We start from the raw sequence: 26,372 nt of genomic DNA, 5'->3' as shown, positions 1-26,372 counted from the left end.
GGCACTGCCAGCAGATCGAGGCACGTGATCATCCCCCTCTATTCGACATTGGTGAGGCCTCATCTGGAGTACTGTGTCCAGTTTTGGGCCCCCCACTACAAGAAGGATGTGGAAGAATTGGAAAGAGTCCAGCGGAGGGCAACAAAAATGATAAGGGGGCTGGAGCACATGACTTATGAGGAGAGGCTGAGGGAACTGGGATTGTTTAGTCTCCAGAAGAAAAGAATGAGGGGGGATTTGATAGCTGCTTTCAACTACCTGAAGGGGGGTTCCAAAGAGGATGGAGCTCGGCTGTTCTCAGTGGTAGCAGATGACAGAATAAGGAGTAATGGTCTCAAGTTGCAGTGGGGGAGGTTTACGTTGGATATTAGGAAAAACTTTTTCACTAGGAGGGTGAAACACTGGAATGGGTTACCTAGGGAGGTGGTGGAATCTTCTTCCTCAGAGGTTTTTAAGGCCCGGCTTGACAAAGCCCTGGCTGGGATGATTTAGTTGGGAATTGGTCCTGCTTTGAGCAGGGGGTTGGACTAGATGACCTCTTGAGGTCCCTTCCAACCCTAATATTCGATGATTCTATGATACCAGAGGAGGCAGTATGAAGGATGCCAATCAATTTGTGTTGAGTCTCCTGAACCTCCTCCAGTGGGCTCTGGGAAGAACCTGCAATTCTTCTCATGAGATCCAGAAACTGTTTAAAATCATCTGTGTATAGATGAGGAGGAGGGAGAGGAGGCATCACTGCCTCATCAGGTGAGGAGAAGAGCTATTAGTCTGAAGCGTAGCTTCCTCAACAGCCCTTCTCTCCTGATACTCAAAAGATTCCTCCTGGGGAGGCGATGGACATGGAAAAGCTGAATGAGTAGGAGGGTGATGCCCCTGACACTCCCTGTGAGTTTAGCTAGGAGCTCTGGAGAATTGTTCCCTATAGGCAGCCTATACAACCCAGAATGACCAGTGACCAGTGGGGTGGTCCATATGGGAAGGGAGGGGGCACCTATGAATACTCATACCAGGGGGAGCCTGGGGCATCCCGTGTACATCTGTGCCTCAAGGATTCCCTTATAGAGGGTGTTGAGAGAGGCAGCTTTGGGCTGGTAATCGAGTGAACCTTGAACAGAAATCTGGGAGTCAGAGGAATTGTCCTCATTGTAGTCCAGAAGGGGGCAGCTGGTGGAATTGAGACTGGGAGTCTGTCCATTCAAGAGGGTACCAGAGTGTGTCTGTGCCAGAGAATGGTGTGGTACCAGCAAGGAATGAAGCTTCAGTACCCAGAGTCTTTCAGCACCCATCAGTAGAGGTGTCTCCGGTTTGTTTGAAATGACCAAGTCCTTAGAGAATCTGAACTTCTGCAGTACCAGAAGAAGCTGTCAGTAACCTGATGGGGTTCAAAGCTGGAGGCAGGTGGCACTAAGGATGACCTCAATTTCAAGGGTACCATCTGGCACTGTGCAGTTTGGGGAACTACTGGCATTGCAGGAGTTATCAACACTGAAGTTGGTACTGGGTCTAGTTGATGCAGAATGCGTAGAGTCTCCAGAGGTGCAATCCTGCTTGGATAGTATGAGTTGGGCTTAGATACCGAACACTGACGGGTACTGTGAGTAGATACCTGCTACTTTCATAGAACCTATGGTACTGGGAGATCAAAGTGCCTCAACATTACTCTTTTTAGGATGCGAGGTCTCCAAAGTGGAAGGTCTCTGAGGTGGCTTCTTAGCACTGACTTCTCTGAGGGATCCAGAGCTCCTCTTTTTGGAAGTCTTACAGTTGTCCTCCACAGATGTCTCCTGAGTGGGCTGCGGAGGTTGATGGGACACTCCTTGTAGATCTAGTTTTGAACCTGAGCAATCCTACATTTAAAAGGGATAGGAATGTACTTTAAGCAATGGAGGTAGCTAGAGTGGCTGTCACTAACTGGTATAGACTTCTGGCAAGTTAGGCAATGCTTAAAACCTGGGAATCCACACATAACCTGAGGATGAAAAATAACTTCTTTCGAAGAAAGGAGTAATCCCTCAGGGAGGTGAGGTGGGGAAGATGAAAGGTCTCTCCAAAAGAAATCCCCACAAAACTAACCAAAAAAAAAAAGGATGCTAGATACCTAACCAATTATTAAACTAGAGGAAAATCTTGCTCTAAAGGCAGACTAGCAAAGAATGAAGCACCGCAAGATGCTTCATCTCAGGCTGAGGCCGTTGAGAAGGAACTGTGGGTGGTTTGTCCACTGCTGTCCTATATACCCTCGGTACAGGACAGCTGGGACATGAATGGGCATTGCTATCAAAAGTCTCTGATCAAAGGCACAGGGGACACATGCACACCTAAAGTGGAGCACCTATAGAGACAGGAGGAAAGTCTGTTGAAAATATTGACCTGAATTACTGGGTTTTATTCTACTTGGGTACCTAGTTTCCTTGGAAGAAAGACTGGGCTCAGTATTATTTATTCTATTCACATAACATATTAAGTTGTCATGTTGTATACTCCTTCAGAGGTACTGATTTGTATCTGCAACATGCAGCCCCTCCACTGATTTAGAATCCTATTAATCTTTTTGAATTATTTTGATAAGATGCTACTAATAAACCACCAAACTGAGCTTTACTCTCTTTGCTCTTTTTCTGAAGACTTATTATATAGAGTAGGGAAGTGATGCAGTAGTGGCCTTCTATTGGAGTGTTTCCATTGACATTCATGCTCTGAAAATGGCAAACTTAAGTTTTCTTCTCTTACCAGGTTCCTAGTTCCTGGTAATCCTGGCTCCCCGGGAGGACCTGGTGGCCCTGGAACTGCAGCTGCTAAAATAAAACAAAAATATGCTTCATGTCTCTTTTTTGAGAGAAAGAGAGTGAGAAGGTGAGAGGAAATACTTGATAATGTTGTGTAGGACAAAGGTCTTATTGGCATGAGTTTGTGACAACTATAATACTCCCATGCACTGAGGTCCTGAGTGAGTGTGTTCACACAAGCTACAGAAAATCTATTTGCAATGATTTTGGTACTATTTTTCTTGTATCCTTCCATCTGGGTGGATAGTCATATATCCTGCAAGCTCTTCTGCATATGTTTAACTTTAAGCACGCGACTAATATTTAAATCAGTGAGACTACTCCCACGCTTGAAGATAAGCTTTGTGTTTGCAGACTCAAGGCCTCAGTTATCCTCTGTACAATTTGCAAGGGATCATAAAATCCCCTAAAAATAACCTAAAATAACTTTTCTTTACAAAAAAGGTTCACAACTTCAAGGTCACCTATCTCATTACTTTTAATGTTTAGAAGAAACTGGCACCTCCTAAGGGAGAGCTGGGAATTGTTCTTTTACAATGATATGAACCTTCATTTCTAATATGAAATGTTGGGTTGTGACAGGTTTAAGACTTCTCACTACTCCAGAACTGAGATTTGTTCACCCCGATCCTTGGGCCAGTGTATTTTGGAGTGACAATTCCACAAGTAGCAGAGAAAGGAGGAAATATTTCTCTGGCAGGCTGATCATATATTAGTGGTTGTTTGAAGTTGCTCAGAGGTTTGGAAGGCAACAAATAATCCCCGCGGGCTGTGTGTCAGTGGTTCCCAGTGGGAGCTCAAGGCAGCTCCTTCCACTGAAGCTGAGATGAAGGTGTCTGAACTGGAGAATCCATGCTCTAGGATGGTCACAAACCACCATGTTAGAAAGATCCTATAGTCAGAGGCAGGCGCCTCCTTGGAAAGGAAAAGACAAGCGAGAAAGGGAGGACAAAGAAAGGTTGAGGGGGAGCAAGGGAAAGCATGATAGGGGTGATGTGGGGAGGATAAGTGGTGTAGTGGGAAGCACAGTTATGCTGAGGGATGGAATGAGGAAGGAAGGAATAACTTTTATCGTCAAGGGACAGTTTTCCAGCTTAATCTGAGTGTCTGGAAGCCTGGCACTCCCAGGCACCCTGGTGACAATTTCACTTACGTTTTCAGCACTTCTCAGAATGCATACAAAGACCAGCAGCAGCTCCCAGACACAACTGCCCCCACTATTTCCAGCTTAATTGGAAATCTGTAGCTTGATTTTTCCCCCCAAATGCTGGCAACTCTGCAAATGCATGTAACGTGCACAACGTCGGCACATGGTGTTTACAAGCTAGGGTGACCAGATGTCCCAATTTTATAGGGACAGTCCCGATATTTGGGGCTTTTTCTTATATAGATACCTATTACCCCTCCACCCCCTGTCCCGATTTTTCACACTTGCTGTCTGGTCACCCTATTACAAGCTGAAGGAGAAATGTCATGCAATAATTTTCTGTGATTGTCTCTTTGAGAAGATCTGGTGAGGGTAAGTGGCTGCACTTAACACAATGTCCCACTCCTGTTTATTCATCCACAGCCCCCATAAGGTTTACTGAGTGTCTCTGCTATTACATGGGAGGAAGAACAAAAGAAAAGACACAGAAGAAAGGGCCCAATCCTGCTTCTGATGACTTCAGTGGGACAGGGATCCAGCTCACAATGAAGGGAGGGGGGAGCGGGGTATAAGTTAATCGAGGGAAAAAACTTAAAAATTACACCAAATATATATTAAAGAAAAATGTCTTGTTTCTACTATATTCTTTAAAAAGCAACAGAGGGTCCTGTGGCACCTTTGAGACTAACAGAAGTACTGGGAGCATAAGCTTTCGTGGGTAAGAACCTCACTTCTTCAGATGCAAGAAGTGAGGTTCTTACCCACGAAAGCTTATGCTCCCAGTACTTCTGTTAGTCTCAAAGGTGCCACAGGACCCTCTGTTGCTTTTTACAGATTCAGACTAACACGGCTACCCCTCTGATACTATATTCTTGTATCCTTCCAGTCTGAACTAGTTTGTGCTAAATATAACACCATAAAAACATTTTTAAAAAGTAGTTTAAAAAAGACCCCTAAAATTCAGAAAGCCATATCACCAGCACATTAACACGCTCCAGGGCTTGTTTTATTAGAGTATAAAAGCAGGTGATGATGGTGTGTTAATGGAAGAACAAAGCAACCCTTGATGAAGTTTAGTGCCATTAACATTCCCTAAATACGTTTTTCATTAAATCTCATGTAACCTTGGAACCATCTTTACAATCTACAGAGTCATCATTCTGGTGCACTTGTGGGGATCTTTTTAGACCAACTGTGATGTGCCTGTGGCAGGGGACAGAGGCTTGACTCAAAGCCAGCATTCAGTAGTTTAGCCTTTCCTGTCTCCCACACTACAGCATGTGGGAATTTTGACATGGCTAACCAGGAGCCTAATTAAAAGGAGGCAAACTCATGCCTGGCCTCCATTCAGATTTACTAAATGGACATTCATCAGTTTGCTTAATAAAGCAAAGAAGAGGATGCGTAGGAGGGAGACTGAGGTCAGTGGCAGAACAGTCTAGGGAAGGAACACACCCGATTGTCTAGAATATTTTGTTTAGTTTGACTGGGTCTTAAGCAATTTCGAGAAGTGCTTGATGTGGAGGACATGGTAGCTGCCTGTAATATTTTATGAATATTGTTTATCTCTGTGTGTTTGATATAGTATTTGCTATCTTACCAAGTGTTAATTCAGACAGGAAAGCAGACAAACAGTTCTGATAGACACCCATCTACAGATAACTATATTGCAATTCAGAGAGCCCACTGCTTGGAAGTCTACCCCTCATTCCCTTCTGGGCTGCATAAATTGGCTTGACCAGGTTCAGTAAAGGTCTGCCCCTGAAAAAGGGGTGAGACATGAGGGGAAACGGGCCAGCCCCCAGATGCCGGGGTGTCTGGATAAGTTAGGCCTACGTAAGGTTTGGGTAAGAAAGATATGCGTGTAGGCTGGTTGTTGTGTAACTAACCCTTTGCTCTTGTTATGCTGTGTTCCATCTGTTGAGACTAAACAATGCTTGGTGGTTTAAAAGTCTGTTTTGGCTCATATTCACACACTAGTCACAGCTCCCACAGAGAAGAACTGCAGGATTCAAGCCCAGCAGGCCTGCTGAGGAGTCACAGTCATTGCACAGGGTACAGGACCCAGTCTGGCGGAATGGCAGGATACCACCCCAGAATAGATGTAAGCAAGCAGACTGTCCTCTGTACATTCAAAGAGACTTTAGAGGGGTCAAAAGTTCAGCCAGCTCCAAACCATGACACTTGGTTACGGCAATGCATTCTCAACGTTCAGGCAATAAAACCCCGTCTGAAGTGGTTTACAAAACTCCTCCCTCGTGTGTGAATATATGGGCCACATTTTGTCCCTGTGCTAATCTAGTACACTCAAACCCAACAAAGGTGTGAAAACTGAAAATGTGTGGGTTTTGCCTATGTTAAAAAATTCTTACAACTGTTTTGCTCAGAAGCTGTAGCACCTCCATGTTTATGAGCTGGAAGCTTAAATTTGGCAGAAGGCATCATCCTTTTTCTGGCCCTGTGAAAATTTGCCAAGTTATAAAGCCTATGAAAGTTTCCAGTTGATGTTTCACAACAAAATTCTCCAAACATTCCATTTCCACTGAGCATGCCCTGCCAGGGCCAAACTCGCCGAGTATGCTCCAGCCCTGAGCTGAGCAGAATTTCCCTGCAGTTCCCCCTGTAAGCCTGGCTGCTAGGAGCTGCTGTGGAACCAGGCAGTGGAATGGAGAACAGAGTGACCATCTCTTCTGTGCTCTCCATGTCACCCTCTCCCTGCTGGAGCTCAGGCAGCGTGGAGGAGAAGGAAGCAGCCTGTCTCAAATGCAGAAAAATATAAGAGCTTCCATGCTGGGTCAGACCATGACCCAACTTGCCCAATATTCTGTCTCTGACAGTGGCCTGTACCAGAGCTTCAGGGGAATGTACAGAACAGAGAAATTATGGAGTAATCCACTCATGTCTTCCACTCCTAGCTTTTGGTAACCAGAGGTTTAGGGTGGCCCTGAGCATGGGACTGTATCCCTGACCATCGTGGCTAATAGTCATTGATGGACCTACCCTGCACGAATCTTACCAGTTCTTTTTTTAACCCAGTTATACCTTGGCCATCACAACATCCCATGGCAATGAGTTCCACATTAGTTGTGCATTGTGTGAAAAATTACTTCCCCTTGTTTGTATTAAATCTGCTGCCTATTAATTTCATTCGGTGACCCCTGGTTTTTGTACGTGTGAAAAGGTAAATAACACTTTGCTATTGATGTTTCCATACCATTCATGATTTTATAGACTTCCATCATACCACCCTTTAGTCGTCTCTTTTCTGAGATGAACAGCCCTAATTTTTTAGATTCTCCTCAGACTGAAGTTGTTCCATCCCCTTGATTATCTTTGCCTTTCTCTGAACCTTTACCAGTTCCAGTATATCCTTTTTGAGATGCGATGCCCAGAACTGGATACAATATTCAAGGTATGGGCATACCATAGATTTAGATAGCGGCATTATGATATTTTCTGTCTTATTTTTTATCCCTTTCCTTATAGTTCCTAAAACGCAGGTAGCCTTTTTGACCGCTGCTATGCACTGAACCTAAGTTTTCAGAGAACTATCCAGGGTGACTCCAAGATCTCTTTCTTGGGTGGTAACAGCTGCTTTAGAACCCATCATTGTATATGTATAGTTGGGATTATTTTTTCCCAGTGTGCATTACTTTGCACTTAAAATGTTGACATTCATCTGCCATTTTGCTGTCCAGTCACCCAGGTTTGAGAGATCCCTCTGTAACGGCCCAGTACAGCTCCTTATGGACCCCACTGTTCACCTCTCTCGTTGTGAAAACTGACCATTTATTCCCACCTTTTGTTCCCTATCTTTCAACCAGTTAATGATCCATAAAAGGACCTTCCCTCTTATCTCATGGTTACTTAGTTTTCTTAAGAGCCTTTGGTGAATGAAGGACCTTGCCAAAGGCTTTCTGAAAATCCAAGTACATAATACCAAGGGGATCATCCTTATCTACATGCTTGTTGACTCCCTCAGATAATTTTAACAGATTAGGGAGGCAGGGCTTTTCTTTACAAAAACTGTGTTGACTCTCCACCAACAAGTTGTGTTTATCTATATGTCTGATAATTCTGTTGAACAGCAGATGGGGTTACAGGGACAGGGTAGGCAGATGGGTTGGATGGGGACAGGGTAGACTCTGGGAGATAGTGGCCGGCTAAACTGGGATGCAGGTGCGCACACACACACACACACACACACACACAGGAAAAAGCAGGTTCAGAGCTCCCTCACCTGAGCCATATATCGCTGGAGGTCCTGGGGGTCCAGGAGGGCCTGGTGGGCCTGGAGGTCCAACTATTCCATACCCTGGAGATCCAGGTAGGCCAGGTAACCCAGGGGGGCCTCTTGGCCCAACAATTGAATCCCCCTTTGGCCCCTGTCAAGGCAGGAGACTATTGTTTAAACACAAAAATGATACACATGCAGCAGTCTGAGTGAGCAATGGCGTAAGCACCCTGATCTCAATAGCGAGATCCTGAAGTTAGCCTCCGAAACCTATATTTGGGCATAATTTAGTCTGTAGTCTGATTTTCAGAAATGCTGAGCACTCAGAAGCTCTCACTGAAGACAACAGAAAATGACAATCTTACTATTTAGGTACCTAAATTATGGATTTAGAGCCTAATTTTTTGCAACGCTTTCTGAAAATCTTGGCCCCAGTGCTTGGATCTGCTCCGAGTATCTGATTTCCCCCCTAATGCTGTACACTATTCACCATGCACCTGAACCGCCAGTGCACAACTAAGGTCACTCCAAGTTTGATATACTTAAAATGGTGTCAAGATTGCCTCATGATGCCTGTGAGAAGGTTTTAGCCCTAAGGATACATGACTCACCCTGAGTGCCTCCCGCATTGCAACAGTATCCCAGCCTTCTACCCCATTCCTCACCTTGCCCTCTACAGACCCCATCTACCTAGCCTCCCAATTTATGAGTGCCAGAATAGGGAATCCTGCAATTTGGCAGGGAGCATCATGATCCCCATGCAGCTTCAGCCCCTCCCCCCCACATCCTTAAGGCCAGCCTGCATATATGGAACAGGTCAGGGCCCTGTATCCAAAATGCCTGGTCATTGTCTGCTGCAGTTGATGTGTCACCCAGTCTCTGCTGTTCTTCAGGCAAAGCATTTCTCTGCCAGACAACAGACGGGTGCAGAGGGAGCAGTTCCCAGTAGAGTCAAATGGGATAATTCAGGACTCACTGCAGGCAAGGGTCCTACCCTGGCACTCCTTCCCAGTTGCCACAGACCTTCCTTCTTTTCTGGCACAGTTATCATTAACGGAACCTAGCAAACCCCATACAGTAGCCAATTAACAGGTGCCATCCACCTGGGGATTAGCAAAACTGCTTCTAAAGCTGATTTTTATGGTGATTAACACAGGATAAAAAACTAGATAGATTACAAAGCAGCTGAATTTTATAGGAACTGTTCAGACTGATACACATGGGATTTTTCATTAATGTTTTTGGAGCACTGGATGTTAGTTATGTTAGAAAATGTTAGTTAACTAGATGGCCAACATTTTTCAATATGGACACTATATTATTTCTGTACTGATTATTTTGACCTTTATGATGCTATAACCAGTAACATCATACGTATCTTAATTTATGTTATTGGTATTATGAAGCTACTTATTGACGTAGCTAATTCAGGCAACAGAGCAAAATGTTAAATCTGTTTTTTCTGGCAACTTAATTACCACACGATATTAAAATGTGTATATTTAATATTGTGAATAAATCCTATATGCAAATCATACTAATTTTATTTGCATTTATTTTTAAACTTCTAAAATACACATAGTTATACACATGTAGGCATATGTATGGAAATATAAAATCACACCTGGCATAGTGTGATTTTACAACCTAGAACGACAGCTTCCAAACAAAACACTCCCCCAGCCATCTTTCAATGAAAAACCTGAACAAACAAGTAGATCTTGCAGTGTGTCACGAAGGTTCTCTCTGACCAGCTACAAAGTTGAAGGACTTCTGCTGAGAATGCTGCCACTGGCAGGTTACTATATATTTTTATTCTTACCCTTTATTGGTCACTGTGCCCAAAAGAGGCAATAGTCTTTGTAAATTCAGACAGCGTAATGAGAGAGGCTCTCCCCACACTGAACCTGTTGGGTACAATTCTCCTTTGATTTAGTCTAGTTCTTAATTCAGTTACTAAGTATGAATTGCAAATTTTACCACAAATAAATCTGTAGCTCACTTTAAATCTAATTTAGGCCCCAAACCTGGAAACTTTTATGCATGTGCCTAACTTTACTCACATGAGTAGTCCTATCAACTTCTATGGGGCTGCTTGCCTGCATACAATATTATGCATCTACGTACGTGTTTGCAGGTCTGGGGCTTCAGAGAAGAGGATTTTCAAAATCTTACCTACTTTAACTTTTGTTTGGTTAGTTAGTCCAAAAAAAAACCCAACACAACAACAGAAGTCAGTGACATCACAGAATCATGGAAATTTAGGGCTGTAAATCATCAAATCCAGCCCCCTGCACAGAGGCAGGATCAAGTAAACTAGACCATTCCTGACAGGTGTTTGTCCAAGCTGTTCCTAAAAACCTCCAATGATGGGGATTCCACAACCTCCCTTGGAAGCCTGTTCCAGAGCTTAACTACCCTTAGAGTTAGAATGTTTTTCCTAATATTTAATTTAAATCTCCCTTGCTGCAGATTAAGCCCATTACTTCTTGTCCTACCTTCAGTGGACATGGAGAGCAATTCATCACAGGCCTTTTTATAACAGCCTTTAACATATTTGAACACTGTTATCTGGTTCCCCCCCTTCCACCCTCCCGTCTTCTTTTCTGAAGACTAAACATGTCCAATTTTTTTTAAACCTTTCCTCATAGGTCAGGTTTTCTCAACCTTTTATCGTTTTTGTTGCTCTCCTCTGGATGCTCTATACATCTTGTCCATATCTTTTCTACGCTGCAGTGCTCAGAATTGTACACAGTACTCCAGCTGAGACCTCATCAGTGCAGAGCAAGGTGGAATGGTTACCTCCCATGTCTTACATACAATGCTCCTCTTAATACACACAGAATATTAACCTTTTCTGTAACTGCCTCATATTGTTGACTCATATTCAGCCTGTGATCCACTATAACCCTAAGATCCTTTTCAGCATTACTCCACTGAGCCAATTATTCCTCATTTTGTAGTTGTGCACTGGATGTTTCCTTCCTAAGTGAAGTACTTTGCACTGTCATTTTTTAAATTTCATCTTGTTAAATTCAGATCAATTCTCCAATTTATCAGGGTCATTTTGAATTCTAATCCTTTCCACCAAAGTGCTTGCAACCCCTCCCAGCTTGGTGTTATCTAAAAATTTTATAAACATACTTTCCACTCCATTATCCAAGTTATTAACGAAAATATTGAATAGTAGTGGACCCAGGACTGACTCCTGTGGGATCCCATTAGATATGCCCTCCCAGGTTGACAGTGGACCACTGATAATTACTCTGAGTACATTCTTTCAACTAGTTGTGCACCCATCTTATAGTAATTTCATGTAGACCACATTTCCCTAGTTTGTTTTTTGTGTTTTTTTAGTTCTTACTGGAATGAGAAAATGCCCATGTACATTTCTGTTGCAAGAGAGACTGCATCACTTACAACTAGTCCTGGTCGTCCAGGGGGTCCAGGAGGCCCTGGCATAAAGAACCCTCCACTTGGTTCTCCTTTTTCCCCTTTGAAGCCACTTTCGCCATTGTCTCCTTTCTCACCCTTAGAAGAAAAAACATTAAAAAAATTAAGTGGAAACAGGATTGGAACCTGGCATTGATCCTGTAAAGTTACACTAAAAATCTCAATACAGGATACGATGAGCTTAAAATCTGCTTTTTGAGATCACTCCCTTCCCCAATGACGTATAATGAAAACAAATAATCTACATCTCCCACAGAGAAAGGAGAAAATTAGGTAGGGGAAATTGTGTTTATTGTAGTTCTTCTGCTATCCTCCAAAACAAGATTCCATACTGCAATTATACCTTCATCCACCAGAAAGCTGGAAGCAAAAGTCACAGGAGGTGTAAAGAGCCAGGCTCCATCCCCTTTCCTTTGGTCACTGAAAAAGCAGACTACAGATGTCACAAAAATAGAGCTGATATTTAAAGATGTGTAGAAAAGCAAGGATTACTGTAGACAGGTGGAGAGAAAGTGAAGGAGGTAGGATGGGAGAAGAGATGACACACAAAATATTGGCACATGATTTTCTCCTGTGCTTCTCTTCTCCCATCCTACAGAGAAGATCATCAGTGAGTCTGAGAGAAGGAATGACAAGAAGAGCCTTGAAATACAAAGTTGTTATTCTCCCTGCTGAATAAGAACCACATCAACAGAAGTTCCAGTCTCTCATTATTTTCTTTTTGTAGTTCTGTAACATGCTTGTTTTCTCTCTACCCTCCTCTTGGTCTTCCTTATTTCTTCCTTCTGAGAAATAAGATTGTAAATAGAAGCAGCAGAAGACTGAGCAAGAATTACTCAATCCCAGGACAGGTGGCAAAACAGACTCAGGGAAAGGGGTGAGGAGCCGAGCTTATAGCTTTTGTGATTGACAGATTTTCCCTCTTGCTTCCTGGTAAATGGAGTTGTAAAGCTTGCTGTATGGCATCTCATTCTGTAGATGGGGGGGACAAATGCCAAAACAGCACTTTATAGATGAAAGCATCTGTGTAAGGTGGAGATCTTATTCTGCTAAATCAAATAAGCCACAACCTATCCAAGGGGGAAAATTTCTCTCTTTGAGTTATGCAGGCTACACATTACACCAAAGAAAATAAAAATGGTTGAGCAGGAAGAAAATCTGATAGCAAACCTCCTCTATAATAATCTTTCAAAGGGATTGGTTATACCATTACATAACATTTTGATTTGATTTCTTCTGGAGATATCACTATGCAATATTCTGATTACATTACACTAGAAATCTTATATTGACACAAGAAAGGATATAATAGCTCTAATTCAGTAAGAGCAAAATAAAAGCATTTTAAATTAATATTCCATTCATATTCAATTCCAACACTTAAAGTAATCCATAGTGGGAGGACAGATGAATGCTGAAACAAGGAAGTCTGGATCACATGGTTTTCCTTAATAAGCCATTTTGGAGAACAAATAAAGGGAGACAGAACTATTGGCTCCCAGCAGATCCTTTATTTTATTAAGTCTGTAAAATGGTTTGTACTGGCTCCATCCCCTTTCCTGCAGTCACTGAAAAAGCAGACTTCAAATTTCACAAAAGCAGAGCAGATATTTGAAGGTGTGTAGAAGAGCAAGGATTACGGTCTATGGGGGGAGAGAAAGGGAAGGAGGTGGGATGGAAGAAGAGACAACACAGAATTATCAGCACTGACTTTTCCTTGTACTTCTCCCATCCTACAGAGAAAACCATCAGCGAGTCTGGGAGAAGGAATAACAAGCAGTCTGTACAAAAACTGATTTTTCATGTATTAAATGTAGCTAAATTTGCTCTAACAGTCTTTTTGAAAGCAAAAGTTCTCTCACTCCATTGTTGGTATGAAAGAGTTTGAGAACTATAGCGGAGATTTAAAGTAGATAATGACAAAGTATGATTCATTTTAATACAATTTGTGAAAAGAAACTACTTAGAAGTAAAACCCAGATAATCTTTTGTATGTTAGTAACCTCCTTTGTTTACTTTTGGTATATTATATAGTCATAGGATAACTTGTTTATTCACCTATTAATTTGAATAATTGCATAATATATTAATTTGTAATTTCTGGTATAAATCAATTATTGTGTGTATTCCACTTATATGTTAGTATTTGTCTTATATTTAATGCATATTAAAATATAGGGTTAAAAAAGCTGAACAGAACAAAAGACACACATGGGAAGTAATTACCTTCATGCTGTTAACAAAGTGGCTGAAATATGCTGAAGGCAGAGGAGGACCTGAAAAATCAAGTACATGATTTTAGTGCAAAAATCATCTGTACTTTCCATTTTAAAAGGGCTAAATTATCCATAATTTCCATTTTAGAAGGCCATTATCTGTATTATTCTAGAAGTTTAAAATATAACTCTTCTCCATAATCATCTTGACCTTTTTAATGTGGCAAACATTTGTTTCCCCTCTGTTTTACTGTAGCAAAAGCCAACATATGGTCTGTATGCCAGCATCACTGCTGGGCTGGTGTCAGTGGGATTGTGCTTATGCTCTGGTGATGGTTAGATAACCTGAGACTACAGAGTCAGTATTTTGTTTTTCATGATCTCGCTCTGCTGTTTTTGTGTAGGTTTGAGAAATAACTTTTTTTTTTCACAGTGCTCAACAGCAACATGATGGACTTGTTTCAAAGAGATACTTAGAATTCCCTGATGTATTGTAAACAGTTTAAATTAGGGCTAACAGTTTAGAAGATTAATTGAATTCAAACAAATTGCAGGGAAGTGTATTCAATCAAATCCTAATGGAAAATATGGCACCATGTAGTTATTCATTCATAAATTAAAACATACCACACTTCAGAAAGGCAGTAAAAGTACCTCTTCGGCTCTCTTTTGAGAAAAAGCTTAACAACTGCTCGTGTGAGGGAAGCTGGCACCTTGTTTTCCAATGAGGAAGCACTAATGTTCTCTGCTAAACATACACCCAATACAAAATCAATACTCTGCTTGATTTTAACACCCAGGGGACTGACACGAAGTCCACTGAAGTAAATTGAAAGGCTCCCATAGACTTCTGTGGGCATTGGATCAGGCATGTTAAGAGCTATTGGGTTCCACAGCACATCTGGAATTTCAGTGAGACAAAGTGAAATTCATTCATGTATCAGAGGGGTAACCATGTTAGTCTGTATCCACAAAAACAACGAGGAGTCTGGTGGCACCTTAAAGACTAACAGATTTATTTCGACTTAAGCTTTTGTGGGTAAAAAACCCACTTCTTCAGATGCATGGAGTGAAAACAGAAGTGAAAAACAGAAGTAAAAAAAGAAGTGGTTTTTTTACCCATGAAAGCTTATGCCCAAATAAATCTGTTAGTCTTTAAGGTGCCACTGGACTCCTCATTGTTTTTGTAAATTCATTCATATCATAAAGATGTTGCTTTTGTCCCCTCCAGACAAATATCTGGAAGTATGAAGGCAGCCAGACTGGTATTCACAAACAAAATCTATTGGGTTAAGTTGGATAGAAATTTTTCCACATTTCTGAGCAAACAAAGCCATGGTTCATCATGCAATTGTCATGACTGGAACTCTGAAGAGGCTACTGCGGAAGAGCTACAACTGTCTGTGCCATTGCCACAGCTTTGAAAACTCTCTGTGCTCAATCGAGCTAACTCATAGCACGACTTCCATCATCATCACTCTAATCTCTACTCATGCACTTCATCTGTCAGACCGATATGTCCTATAAGGATGACTTATAGGGAAAGGATACTTACTTAGGCTGCTATAATGATCAAGAACAAAATATGATGGTAATGTTCTACTAGGGCAACAACAGAATGGGCCACCAACTGTGTGGTGCTTTCCTTTAGCAAAATCTGAAACCCAACAAGGTCAATTGGATTCTCTAGGCAGACTAAGTAAATAGACCTCTGTTCTTTAGAGAACAAAGATGAACTCTCTTTTCAGACTAGAGGAAGTGATATCCTGACCATAACGAAGGTGTAATGTTCACCCCACTTTATCTCCAGCGAGAGTCCAAAAACACATCAAGTGGAACATGATATCATTGTGATTGTCCGTCATCAGAACTTGCAAAACAATAATGAATTTAATAAAATGTGGGTGTGAGAAGTAGTGTGAACATGGTAGCTCATAAAACAGGATTTTTTCTTAGTTTTCCTTTGAAGTACCCAGTTCCTGCATTTTAAAAGTTGGCTGATGTTTGGGGAGCCCCTCCAAACTTTTTAGAAGCATCTGATACAGATCAGCAGAAAGGTTAGTGTGAAGGGCAAAAAGTCAAAATAGAAGTTTTGTGTGAAGAGCTGCCCTCTGGAAGATAACAACTGTAAAGTTATTTTAAGTCACAAAACTAAAGCTCTAGATTGAAGGCCTGAAATATTATAAGTACCACACATGAAAATATTTATTAATTTTTATAGTGCTCCTTTTATGTTTCACTATTTCTAATGTCCATCAATATAACGTTGCCATTTTTTGATTTTTTCTAACTAGCTAGTAATTAAAATGGGCACAAACAGGAAGAATTTATGAAATACAACAGCAACCTTGGCTGAAAAGATTCGCCTACGAGCCCTAGACGAAGACCACATTGTTTGTACAGTATGTGGCACATAGAACAAAAAGACAGTCCCTGTCCCAAGAGGCTTACAACAATCTAACTCACCTAATATAAATGTATTAGCTATATATATCAAATTCTCCCATAAAAATTAAATCCTCAGTGGGCAACTCCTGTTAGGATGTTTCTAGGCCCCATTAACTGCTATCAGTGTCAATACTTTTGATAATCAAGACAAATAAATGTTTGTACTGAACACAGATGTCAATAATTATGTGGCACTAGACTTCATCACAATTGGCTGACAATGCCAGGCAAATAAAAGGACTTGGTGTCCTTCAAACCAGTTTAACACATTGTGACAAGCCAGATAGTTCTAAACATTTATTTGAAAAAAAAAATCACAAATAAGATGATGAGGTTTCCCATAATATTATAGGGTTTATTGATTTATGGCCAAATTCAGCAAGGAATCTAAGTACATACCTAACTTCAAACAGATGTGGGACTATGCCAATGCTTAAAGTTAGCCATGTACTTAAGTACCCTGAGGAATCAGGGCCTTAATAAACTGTGATTAACTTAAACACCTGGTTTGGCATGGGAAATAAATATGACTTTTAAAATATATTAGATATTTTGCATTTCTTAAAATAAACCCACTTGAAAAGCACATATAGTGCTCTACAATCATATTCATAATACCTGGTAGTCCAGGTGAGCCTCTCTCTCCTTTTTCACCTTTTAAGCCTGGTGGGCCATGCAGTTCCCAGGAGCCTGGTTCGCCTTTCATACCTGCCATAAAAATATTGCCAGAAAATGAAATGCATTCTTAGCAAATGAAAGTTATTGCAAAGTATAATTTTCAAATATGGTGTAACAGATACTGTGTTAGTGATGGACAAACCACAAAAGTTTTGGGAAAGGATTCTAAACACATGGCTGTTTATTCAAACTTAGAGGCTCCTTTCTCTTGTTACAAGCTTCCCCAGCTTTCGCCATAACTGTTTAATAGTTACTGATGCCTTCTCCCTTCCCATGACATTTCAAAAGGACTGCCATTTCCTCTTTGCCTCAAGAACCTGAAATAACCCCTTTATAAGGCTGTCTCTATCTTGAGATCTCTCCCCGTCTTGAGTGACCTGGGCCTGCCTGAAGTAAGCCAAAGCCAGAGAGCACCCCAGCTGAGATACCTTCTTGATGATCCTAAGAGTACTGTAGAGAAAGCACTATCAAAGGGTAAAGGTGTATCTCCAGCAGGCTTAATCACTCAGGCACTTGAATTTCTTATCACAGAGCAATAAATACAAAACTATTTATAATTCATTGCTTGTGATAAGTGAGTGTGACTAATGGGAAAAAAACAATATTCTTTCAGATAATATAAAACCTTTTAGCAAGATTTCCTTACCAGGTGGGGCAGGAGAGTGTGTGTGTGTGTGTGGGGGGGAGGGGGTAGACCTGCACCCAAATCAATGTTGAGTTTGCGTCCTCTCTTCCATGTATTTGCTCCCCACCTCCAGTTTCAATTGCAGTTCTACCCTGTCAGGTGATTAGATAACATGGCACTCTTCTTACTCAATGGATCTGATACCAGTGGGTGACATTCATTCCCACATAATGGGACTTTTCAGGCTGGATTCCCCACCGCAGTGCCCCTTATGTAGTCATTTACACCTGAGCAAAGTGGGTGTCAAATAACTCCATTCTCATGTGGTTGCATTTTACAGCTACTTTGCCACGTGTAAATGGCCACACAGGTGCAAAGTGCAGTGTTCCTATGCTGAGTGCAGGAGGTATGGCAGTGAAGTTCACTCCTGAAATCCAGAGACAAGGCATGGGGCTACAGTGCAGTCCTCTCCGTGGCCACTCTTCACAGTTCCAGTTTATGAGCTGGAGTAGCCATTGAAACCCTACACTCCAGTTGTGCAGTGTATTAGTGCCACTGGATCCATATTAACACAGATCCCATGGCCTCTTTTATAATTTACACACATTGCATCTGTATCTAAGGCTGGTGCAGAAACCACCTCTGTCTTGCTTGGGCCCTGCCTGCATGGCTGCACCAATGCCCTCTTCCCGTGCACACCCAGAATAGTGTTTAATGGGGACTGAGGAATCACTGCAGGGGCTGGTGGGGAAAATGCCTTCCAATGCCTTCCCTTTATGGGAATATTCATCCCCTTGAGAGGGTCTGCAGGGAGGGTGGATCTCAGCCTTTGGGGGGTTATATTATGATTTGGACCAATTTTAATGCCCATTGGGCACAATTAATGGCTGTTTTTAGTTACACTCCTGGTGTGCAAGATTCAAAGATCAGATTAGCAATGCAAAATGCCATGGGAGACAGGAGTTGAGGCTCTTTTTGGGAGCTGAGATGGAAGGGATGGGAACTGACTCAGTGGAATGTTCTCCAAGTACAAGGCCCCTGTCTGCTGCCAAGAGGGAGTAGTGCCAGCAATGTGGCTGGAAGGGGCTTAGGCCCAGAGACTAAAGTCTGTTGCACAGTTTCCTGTTCATTGCTGGACTCTACAGGTTTGACATTCCTTCCTCCTCTATTATCCCTGAAATCCCTCTCCACTAAGGGGGAGTGACTAAAGGAATCCCCACCAGTGATGCTTGCAGAGCTTCCTGGCCTAATGTCGCCTTCCCAAGGGCATTTCTGCAGGAGGGTGCAATATGTACCATTCCCTCCCTATTAATCTGTCTCCCTTCACCATTGTTTCCCTCCCTGGGGATGTCTACACTGTATAGACACAGCCAAGCTAGCTTCGATTTACTTAGCTCAAATAATAATAGCCATGAAGCTGTGGCAGCAACAAGTTAGCTGCTCAAGTACATACCTAGGGTCCCACCTGAGATTTTATGAACTGGCCCATGCTGCTGTGGATTCACTGCTATTGTTATTCAAGCTAGCTAGATCAAAGTTAGCTGAGGTATGTCTACACCTGCTGAAGTCACACTTCTGTTTGCAGTGTAGACGTACCCTCTGTCACTTCTCTCTCTCTCTCTGCCTTGGAAAATTATCTTCTCTTCAATAGGGCTCACCTCATCTTCCTACAGAGTGAAGGGAAGGGGAGAATTTCTTCTGTCTCCCCAGAAAGGTTCAAACACTCTTTCCCTTGCAAGTGAAAGAGGTTTTGGTGGTTTGATCTCTCCTTTTCAAAAATCTCTTCAGGGGTAATTTGCAGTGATTCCTGCTCTAAGGAGGGGTTGATCCTGTCTATGATATTTACTTAGGCACAGATCCACAAAGGGACTTTGGAGTTGCCACACTTAACTTGTAGGTGCTTAGAAAAATCACAGGAAAAACACTGCAATCCACAAAGCTTGAGGCCATGTCTACACATACAGTGCTGCAGTGGCGCAGCTGTTCCGATACAGCTGTGCTGCTGCAGAGCATCTGGTGAAGACTGTCTATGCCGACAGGAGAGAGAGCTCTCCTGTCAGCATAAACCCCATTCCTCATCCCTGTGAGCAGCATAAGCTATGTTGGCTGGAGAAGCTCTCCCACTGACATAGTGCTGTGCACACTACCACTTATGTCGGTGTAACTTATGTCGCTCACGGAGGTGGAATATTCACACCCCTGAGCGGCCTAAGTTTTGCCAACATAGGCAGTAGTGTAGACATAGCCCGAGCTAGGTGTCTGTGTTCCCAATACACTGAATGGGGAGAGATAGACACTTCAAACTGCAATCCATAAATCCAGCAGGCTAGGTGGGGAGCAGCCTAAGCTAGCCAGTGGGAGATGCTGATCAGAGGGATATGTGCTGAGTCCCCCCATTTAATGGAGATAGATGTCCCCTGGTTCAAGTCCCCCCTCTGCCTGTGAGTACTCTAACCACAAGGCTATGAATTATTCTGATATGGGGTTCCCTCAATCTCTCCTATTGAAGTTGTTCCACTTTAATTAAATATTAATTGGGCCAGAGATAGCATTAGAATGACTAGAGCCCAGTGGTGAGAGCACTCACCTGAGAAGTGGCAGGTCTCTGTTCAAATCTCTTCTCACCCTCAGGAAGAGGATGGGACTTGAACTGGGGGGGGTCTCCCACATCCTGGATGAGTACTCTGACCACTGGACCAAGGGTTATATAAGAGGCCCTTCCTCCTTCTCCTCCCGCACTGAGCTGTGAGGGAGGAGAAGGAGGAACTTGCCTGAGGGGCCTGATCTGGTAGACATGCTCAGAGGCTGCCTACCAGGTTGGGCCCCACATGTGACTTAGGAGACCCAACACCTCTCTTCATCCAGTATGTGGATCACTCCCAGGCTTGGATGGGAGATAGGTGCCTAGAGTGAGGCAGCAGTGGGTATGCCCACAGGCAAAAAACTTAGATATTGAATGAGTTCAGGCACCTACAGGGTTCGGTGGCAGCTGAGTGAAAGTTTTGTGGCTCAGAGTGGTGCCTAAAAACAGGACTTAGGTACCCAAGTACCTTCATGGATTACACTGTTGATGCCCAAGCAATGGGACTGGAGCTCTGATCATAGGTAGGAGCTTCCCACTCTGACTGGCTGACCCAAGGGAATGTTCTATGCCATTCAGAACACACACAGTCACCTCTGAGAGAAGTGGGACCAGCATACATCAGGCAGGAGTTGGGGCTCTTCTAGGCTGGCTGAATTGAGAATCAACCAATCCAGTTTTCTTCCCATAGGAGTAATTTCAGGTTAGACTTCGAGTTTGCTGTTGAGATGTTCCCAGAGCACAGGAGGACTGATTGTGTGACTGCATATTCCATACAGTTCTATAGCCGATTATGACAGAGAACACATAACAATGGGACTGCAGCCTCACTCCACACGGCCACATCTATGTGTCTTATCCCTGGTCAAGAGATACCACTTCTGAGAGAAAGGATAGTTCAGTCTCATGGCTCATTCACTCCTTGGCCTCTATGCTGAACACTGCCAAGAGGGTGCTAATTTGTACCAACAGTGTTGATGGGTTTTGGGATATGGATACTAGTTTAATAAGAACACTATTGAGACTACAAAATCATTTCTTATGGTGTAGGTCGCCTAATAGCCAAGAGATGGCTGAGACTTTTGGTCACTACAACTAGGGTCATATTTGATCCAATACATTGCTACAAGAAGTAAAAAACCCAATAGTTTACCATAAATGTTAGCTTCTTGGTTTCCAGGATGAGCAGTGCCAACCTACACACAAAGAAATATATTCAGAATATTATCTATACAAATTATCTTATACTTATACAGCAGTTAGCATAATAGGGCCCTGATTCTGGCTGGAGCTTTTGTGTGCTATCACAGTACATATAATTAATAGTTTAAGCTGTATTAGTCAATTTGCCAATGTCCAAATATTAGTCAGTTAAGACTTATTCAGTATTGTGCGTTCTTCAACATGCAGCATGCTTTCAATGGGCTGTAAAACATGCATTTTTGCAACATTAACCAAATTCTGCATTCAGTTATGCTAGTATAAATCCAGGGTAACTCAATTCAAGTCACTAGAATTACTCTGGATTTTCATCAGTGTAAATGAGAGCAGAATTTGATTTTTAAGATAACAGATTGTGGTTGCTGTGCTTTTCATCAACTATTAACACAAATCAATGGATGCTTATCTGCAGCTTCCAGGTGCATAAAAGGCACTTGAGAGAAAGAAAAGTGTGATCCAACCACGCGACTGGGAACCAGGAACTCCCTAATTCTATTCCTGCTGTGGAACTTATTGCCTGTCTGTAAAACAGGGACAAAATAACCTACCTCCTAAAGATATTGAGAGGATTAATTAATGTTGGTACAATGCTTTCAATGGATAAAACATTACATAATGCTAATTATTACTATTAATATGAATTGCATCCTAGTCATATATTAAAAATTCCACCGTGCAGCTGCTGCATGAAAAGAACCCAATCCTGCAACACTCACTGTTAGGAGTTAACTTCAGTGGGTCTATTCGCATGAGGAATGCTTGCAGGATTCAGTCCATGGTTCCTTACGAATACTCACTTATACAGATGTGTAGAGTGGAGTATTTGTATGTACAAATTGGGGCAGTTTTATGTCATTCACAAATGTAGGGCAAAGCTATCTTGCATATTAAGATGCATGAAGAGGCACTTAGAACCACACATTTCTTTTATCTGGGCAGTCATTAGTGCAATTAAAATATTTTCTTTCTACTGTTCACTGATTTTTAACCTCTGTGCGAATGAACTATTCTTGCTCTCTAAGTGAGTTTCTGTCATTTTAACGGTTGCACAGAAAATAATTGCGAGGCATTGGTGAGAAAGTAGGCCAATCCGTAGAGCAATTCCTAGCAGATCTAATGAAAATAATTTCTTATAAGAAAGTTATACGTAAGATGGAGAATTTATGGATGGAATAAAAGAGATAAGAATAAAATTCCTAAAACAAGTAGTTAAAGCCTCATAGAAACGTAAAAACATCTTGTGGTCATTTTTCTGTGTCTGAGTTCATAAGTAAAGTTAATATGGAAAGGTTTATAAAACCAGTAAATATATTTTTCTTTAAAGGCAGGAGAGAGATTATTTTCTTATTTTATACTTATTGATACTGATTCTCATTGTATTTATACCAATATAGATCTGGAGTCTCTCCTCCAAAATCAACCTAAGTAAACTGGGGTAAGTGAAATGAGAACTGGACCCACTGTAAAGTGTTGAGTTATAATATGATGTACTGTAGCAATGGATGATGCAGCCCTCCTGCACATCAGGGAGGCATAATGGCTCTCTAACAATATGTCTACACTGCAGTTAAACATCCGTATCAGCTGACTTGGGCCCATATCAGCTGACTCGGGCTTGTGGGGCTTGGGCTATGGGGCTGTTTAATTGCACTGTAGATGTTTGGGCTCAGGCTGGAGCCCAGGCCTCTGGGACTCCAGGATGGGGGACGGTCCCAGAGGCCCAGCCCGAATATCTACACCTCAATTTAAAGCAGTGTGGCCTAGTGGATTGAGTGCTGGAGTGAGACTTACGAGACCTGGGTTCTATTCCTGACTCTGCTACTAGCCTGTTGGGTGACCTTGTGCCTCAGTTTCTCCATCTGTAAAATGAGAATAATGATAGTGATCTCCTTGGTAAAGTGCTTTAAGATTCACTGATGAAAAGCATTATATAAGTGCTAGGAGGTATTATTTGGTGGGGAGGGATAGCTCAGTGGTTTGTGCACTGGCCGGCTAAACCCAGGGTTATGAGTTCAGTCCTTGAAGGGGCCATTTAGGGAACTGGGGTAAAAATCTGTCTGGGGATTGGTCCTGCTTTGAGCAGGGGGTTGGACTAGATGACTTCCTGAGGTCCCTTCCAACCCTGATAGTCTATGATTCTATGAATTAAATAGCCCAAGCCCTGTGAGCAGAGTCAGCCACCAGTGTTTAACTACAGTGTAGAAATACCCTGAGGCACAATCCTTTCCCACATCCCCCATTGCTTATCAACTCAGCCCAGTGACTATATGCCACAATATGGCCTTTAGGAAAGCTCTAGTAAGACTCAGGCCTGTTCACAGTTTATTACGAGAGGTAATTTCTGTGATTTATTAAACAAAAAGTCTCTGAGGTCCTCTAAACCTTAGTGCCACATCAGCTCCCCAGACATCCTGGGTGAAATCCCAGCCCCATTGAAGTCAATGGAAGTTTTGCAATTGACTTCAGTGGGGTCAGGATGTCACTCCTTGAGTTTTATGAGGCAATAACAGTTGGCATGTGTGACCCAGGGAACCCCTCAGTGCCAGCTGGCAGAGGGCACACCATAGTGTAACTCACATCAGGCCTGATACACTCATTGCCCCAACCCACCGTCGTCAATCTGATTCTAAAAGGTGTCTGTAGCGGGGTAGTCACTCGCTCCGGATTGGGAGGGGTTAAAAACAGCCCTGGGAAAGGGCTGCCCCAGGGAGTCAACTATGAGCAGGCTTGAGGCAGCCAATCAGGGCCCAGCTGGGCCAGTATAAGAAGGGCTAAGGGAGGAGCTGAGTCAGTCTCACTACAGCCTTGGAGTGGGAAGGACCTAGCTGCCTCAGAGCAAAGGGTACCTGGGGCAGAACAGTGCTGGGGAAAGCAAGAGGAGCTGGGGAGCTCCAGCCTGGCAACTCCCCAGGCTGAGGTCTTGTTAAAGGCTAAGTAGGTACTGGGGCTGCAGAGGTGCAGCCCAGGGATAGGCAGTGGCAGCTGGTCCAACCTCCTTGCCAGTGATGAGTGGCCCTGCCACTACAGACTGCAGCCTGCCTCCTAGAAAGGGGGCTAGATGATGACTGGCAGTAGCCACTGAGGCAAAGTGGGAATAGAGGGTTGGGGGGGTCCTCTAGGAGGGGACACCCAGAGCATGGGGACTGCCGTGGGGCAGAGCCCTGAGATAAGAGGGCACTGGGGTCTGGGAGGGACACGGGGCCTGAGGCAGGAGAGACACCGGCCAGAAGGGGCGCTCCGAGGCTGGAACTGAGCTAATTCCCGGACCACCTGCAGGAGGCACCGCAGCGGTGAGTGCTCAACCTGCTACAGTGTCACCTAAAGGTGTCGTATGCAAACTGGTATCACGCTGGTCATTAATATTACTGCCTGGTGTAAGTATGGGCGGAGTGTAAAGAATTATAGATGTGCGATAGAAATATCTTCTTCAAATGTGTCTGGCAAGCAGTGCATAAGCTTAGTCTGTTCTAGACAAAGGAATGTTGTTTCACCTGCTTGACTGTCTCTCCAGTGTAAATTGAGCAAGGTGAGGACAGAAACAATGGTACTGCATTTACATATAAGGTAAACAGAGCCACCAAACTAGCGGAGAGATGATCACACAACAGAACAATCACAAAGGGGGATGGAGGCTGTATCCCCAAGAAGACTTCCTGGCCCTTGAAAGAGAGACCATGGACTTTGGGAAATAAAAGCAGAAACAGAAAGTAATGTGAGCATCCATCATCTCAAGGCAGAACTCTTGAAATCGAGAAAGATGGATCCTTCAACCAAGTGGATTGAAGTCTCTGGGAACTGATTATAGGTGAGAAACCTGCTTAGACAAAGACTGTAACTTGAAGTTAGTTTTAGTCACTAGAAACTGTGGTTTGTTTTGTTTGTAACCTTTCATGTCTCTTTCTCTCTTACCTGAAATCACTCAAACCTGTGTTCTTTGTTAATAAACTGAAAACCAAAACCATCTCAGTGCTGGTTATGAAAGTGAAGCATGAGTCTTCCGCTAACCTAACCGGTTGATGAGGACTCTGTCTCTTTGCAGGCAGCAAACTTAACTTCTGCGACTGTCCAGTGAGAGGGACTGGACACTGCAAGGAGACGTCTCTTGGGAATTGGTGTTGGAACTGAGGGAACTGTTACCTGCAAGGCAAGGTTTAGACTGGCAGAGTCCTGAGAATTTTGCTGGCAAAGCAGACAAGCTGGTGTGTCCAGGAGCTGGCACACAGCTGGGCAACAGCAAAGCTCACTCTTGCTGAGACAGAACAAGTAATGCACTGGTTCACAGTTCTGGGTGACTTGAGCAAGATGTCATAGAATGTGAATGGAACAATTGGAATGTAAGCCTAAGTAGGGCAAAATAAGATTTTTTGTTTGTTTGATGTATGCTCTGCGTGTCCTGGCATTCAAGGAGACTAGACAATTTTATTCTGATTGTGGACTGAGAGGTATTGTACAAGCAATAAAAGAAATAAAAGTTCCCCCCACCTCCTTTAAAAAAATCAGTAGAAACACATCTTTCCAAGGACAATTCTTATTTTTTTTTAAACTCCCTTTGTCTCTAAACTTTGTTTGACTAATAAAATAACAACGTTACAAAGCTTTAAGCCAAAAGTTTACAATGTTTATACCTCTCATGCATTCTACAAGGCATTCATCGTTGAGAATATAAAATACTCTGTTATCTTAAAGTCTTGGTCCTACTTCATCGTGTACATTGGACATATGACATTACCAAAGCAGATGGCAAAGCAGAAGTAGAGATTGAAGAGAACTAAAACGTGCACAGAGGTATGTTTGTGTCACTTGTTCTCATGGCCATGCACTTACATATATCAATGTAATTTGGTAAAAGCAGGGTCTGTATATAACTTACTGGCATTTTGCAGTGGGGTCTGGGAGAAATTGGGAAAACTGTCTATTCAAAATGTGGAGGAAAATGAATTCAGTAAATAAAGATGATGATGATATAGCAACTAAATATTC

At 42.7% G+C, this 26,372-nt stretch overlaps 1 protein-coding gene across 18 annotated transcripts in view; it reads right to left on the bottom strand.

Moving 5' to 3' along the window:
• The window catches only part of COL15A1 (collagen type XV alpha 1 chain), a 290,708-nt gene that overhangs the window by 7,235 nt on the left and 257,101 nt on the right, over positions 1–26,372 (bottom strand). For 13 of the 18 annotated variants that reach the window (XM_065584078.1, XM_065584076.1, XM_065584079.1 and 10 more), the window contains 7 exons: positions 26,263–26,304; positions 21,325–21,367; positions 16,906–16,995; positions 13,850–13,899; positions 11,591–11,701; positions 8,177–8,321; positions 2,734–2,798 (listed from right to left, as the gene is read on the bottom strand). In XM_065584078.1, coding sequence (XP_065440150.1) covers positions 2,734–2,798; positions 8,177–8,321; positions 11,591–11,701; positions 13,850–13,899; positions 16,906–16,995; positions 21,325–21,367; positions 26,263–26,304 — 546 coding nt within the window. The other 5 variants (XM_065584071.1, XM_065584074.1, XM_065584067.1 and 2 more) reach the window with 4 other exon arrangements.

The sequence above is a fragment of the Chrysemys picta genome, chromosome 2, assembly GCF_011386835.1.
Source record: "Chrysemys picta bellii isolate R12L10 chromosome 2, ASM1138683v2, whole genome shotgun sequence".
Classification (NCBI taxonomy): Eukaryota; Metazoa; Chordata; order Testudines; family Emydidae; genus Chrysemys; species Chrysemys picta.
Note: the sequence above shows the minus strand (reverse complement) of the source record. Positions and strands in the feature narration are given on the sequence as shown.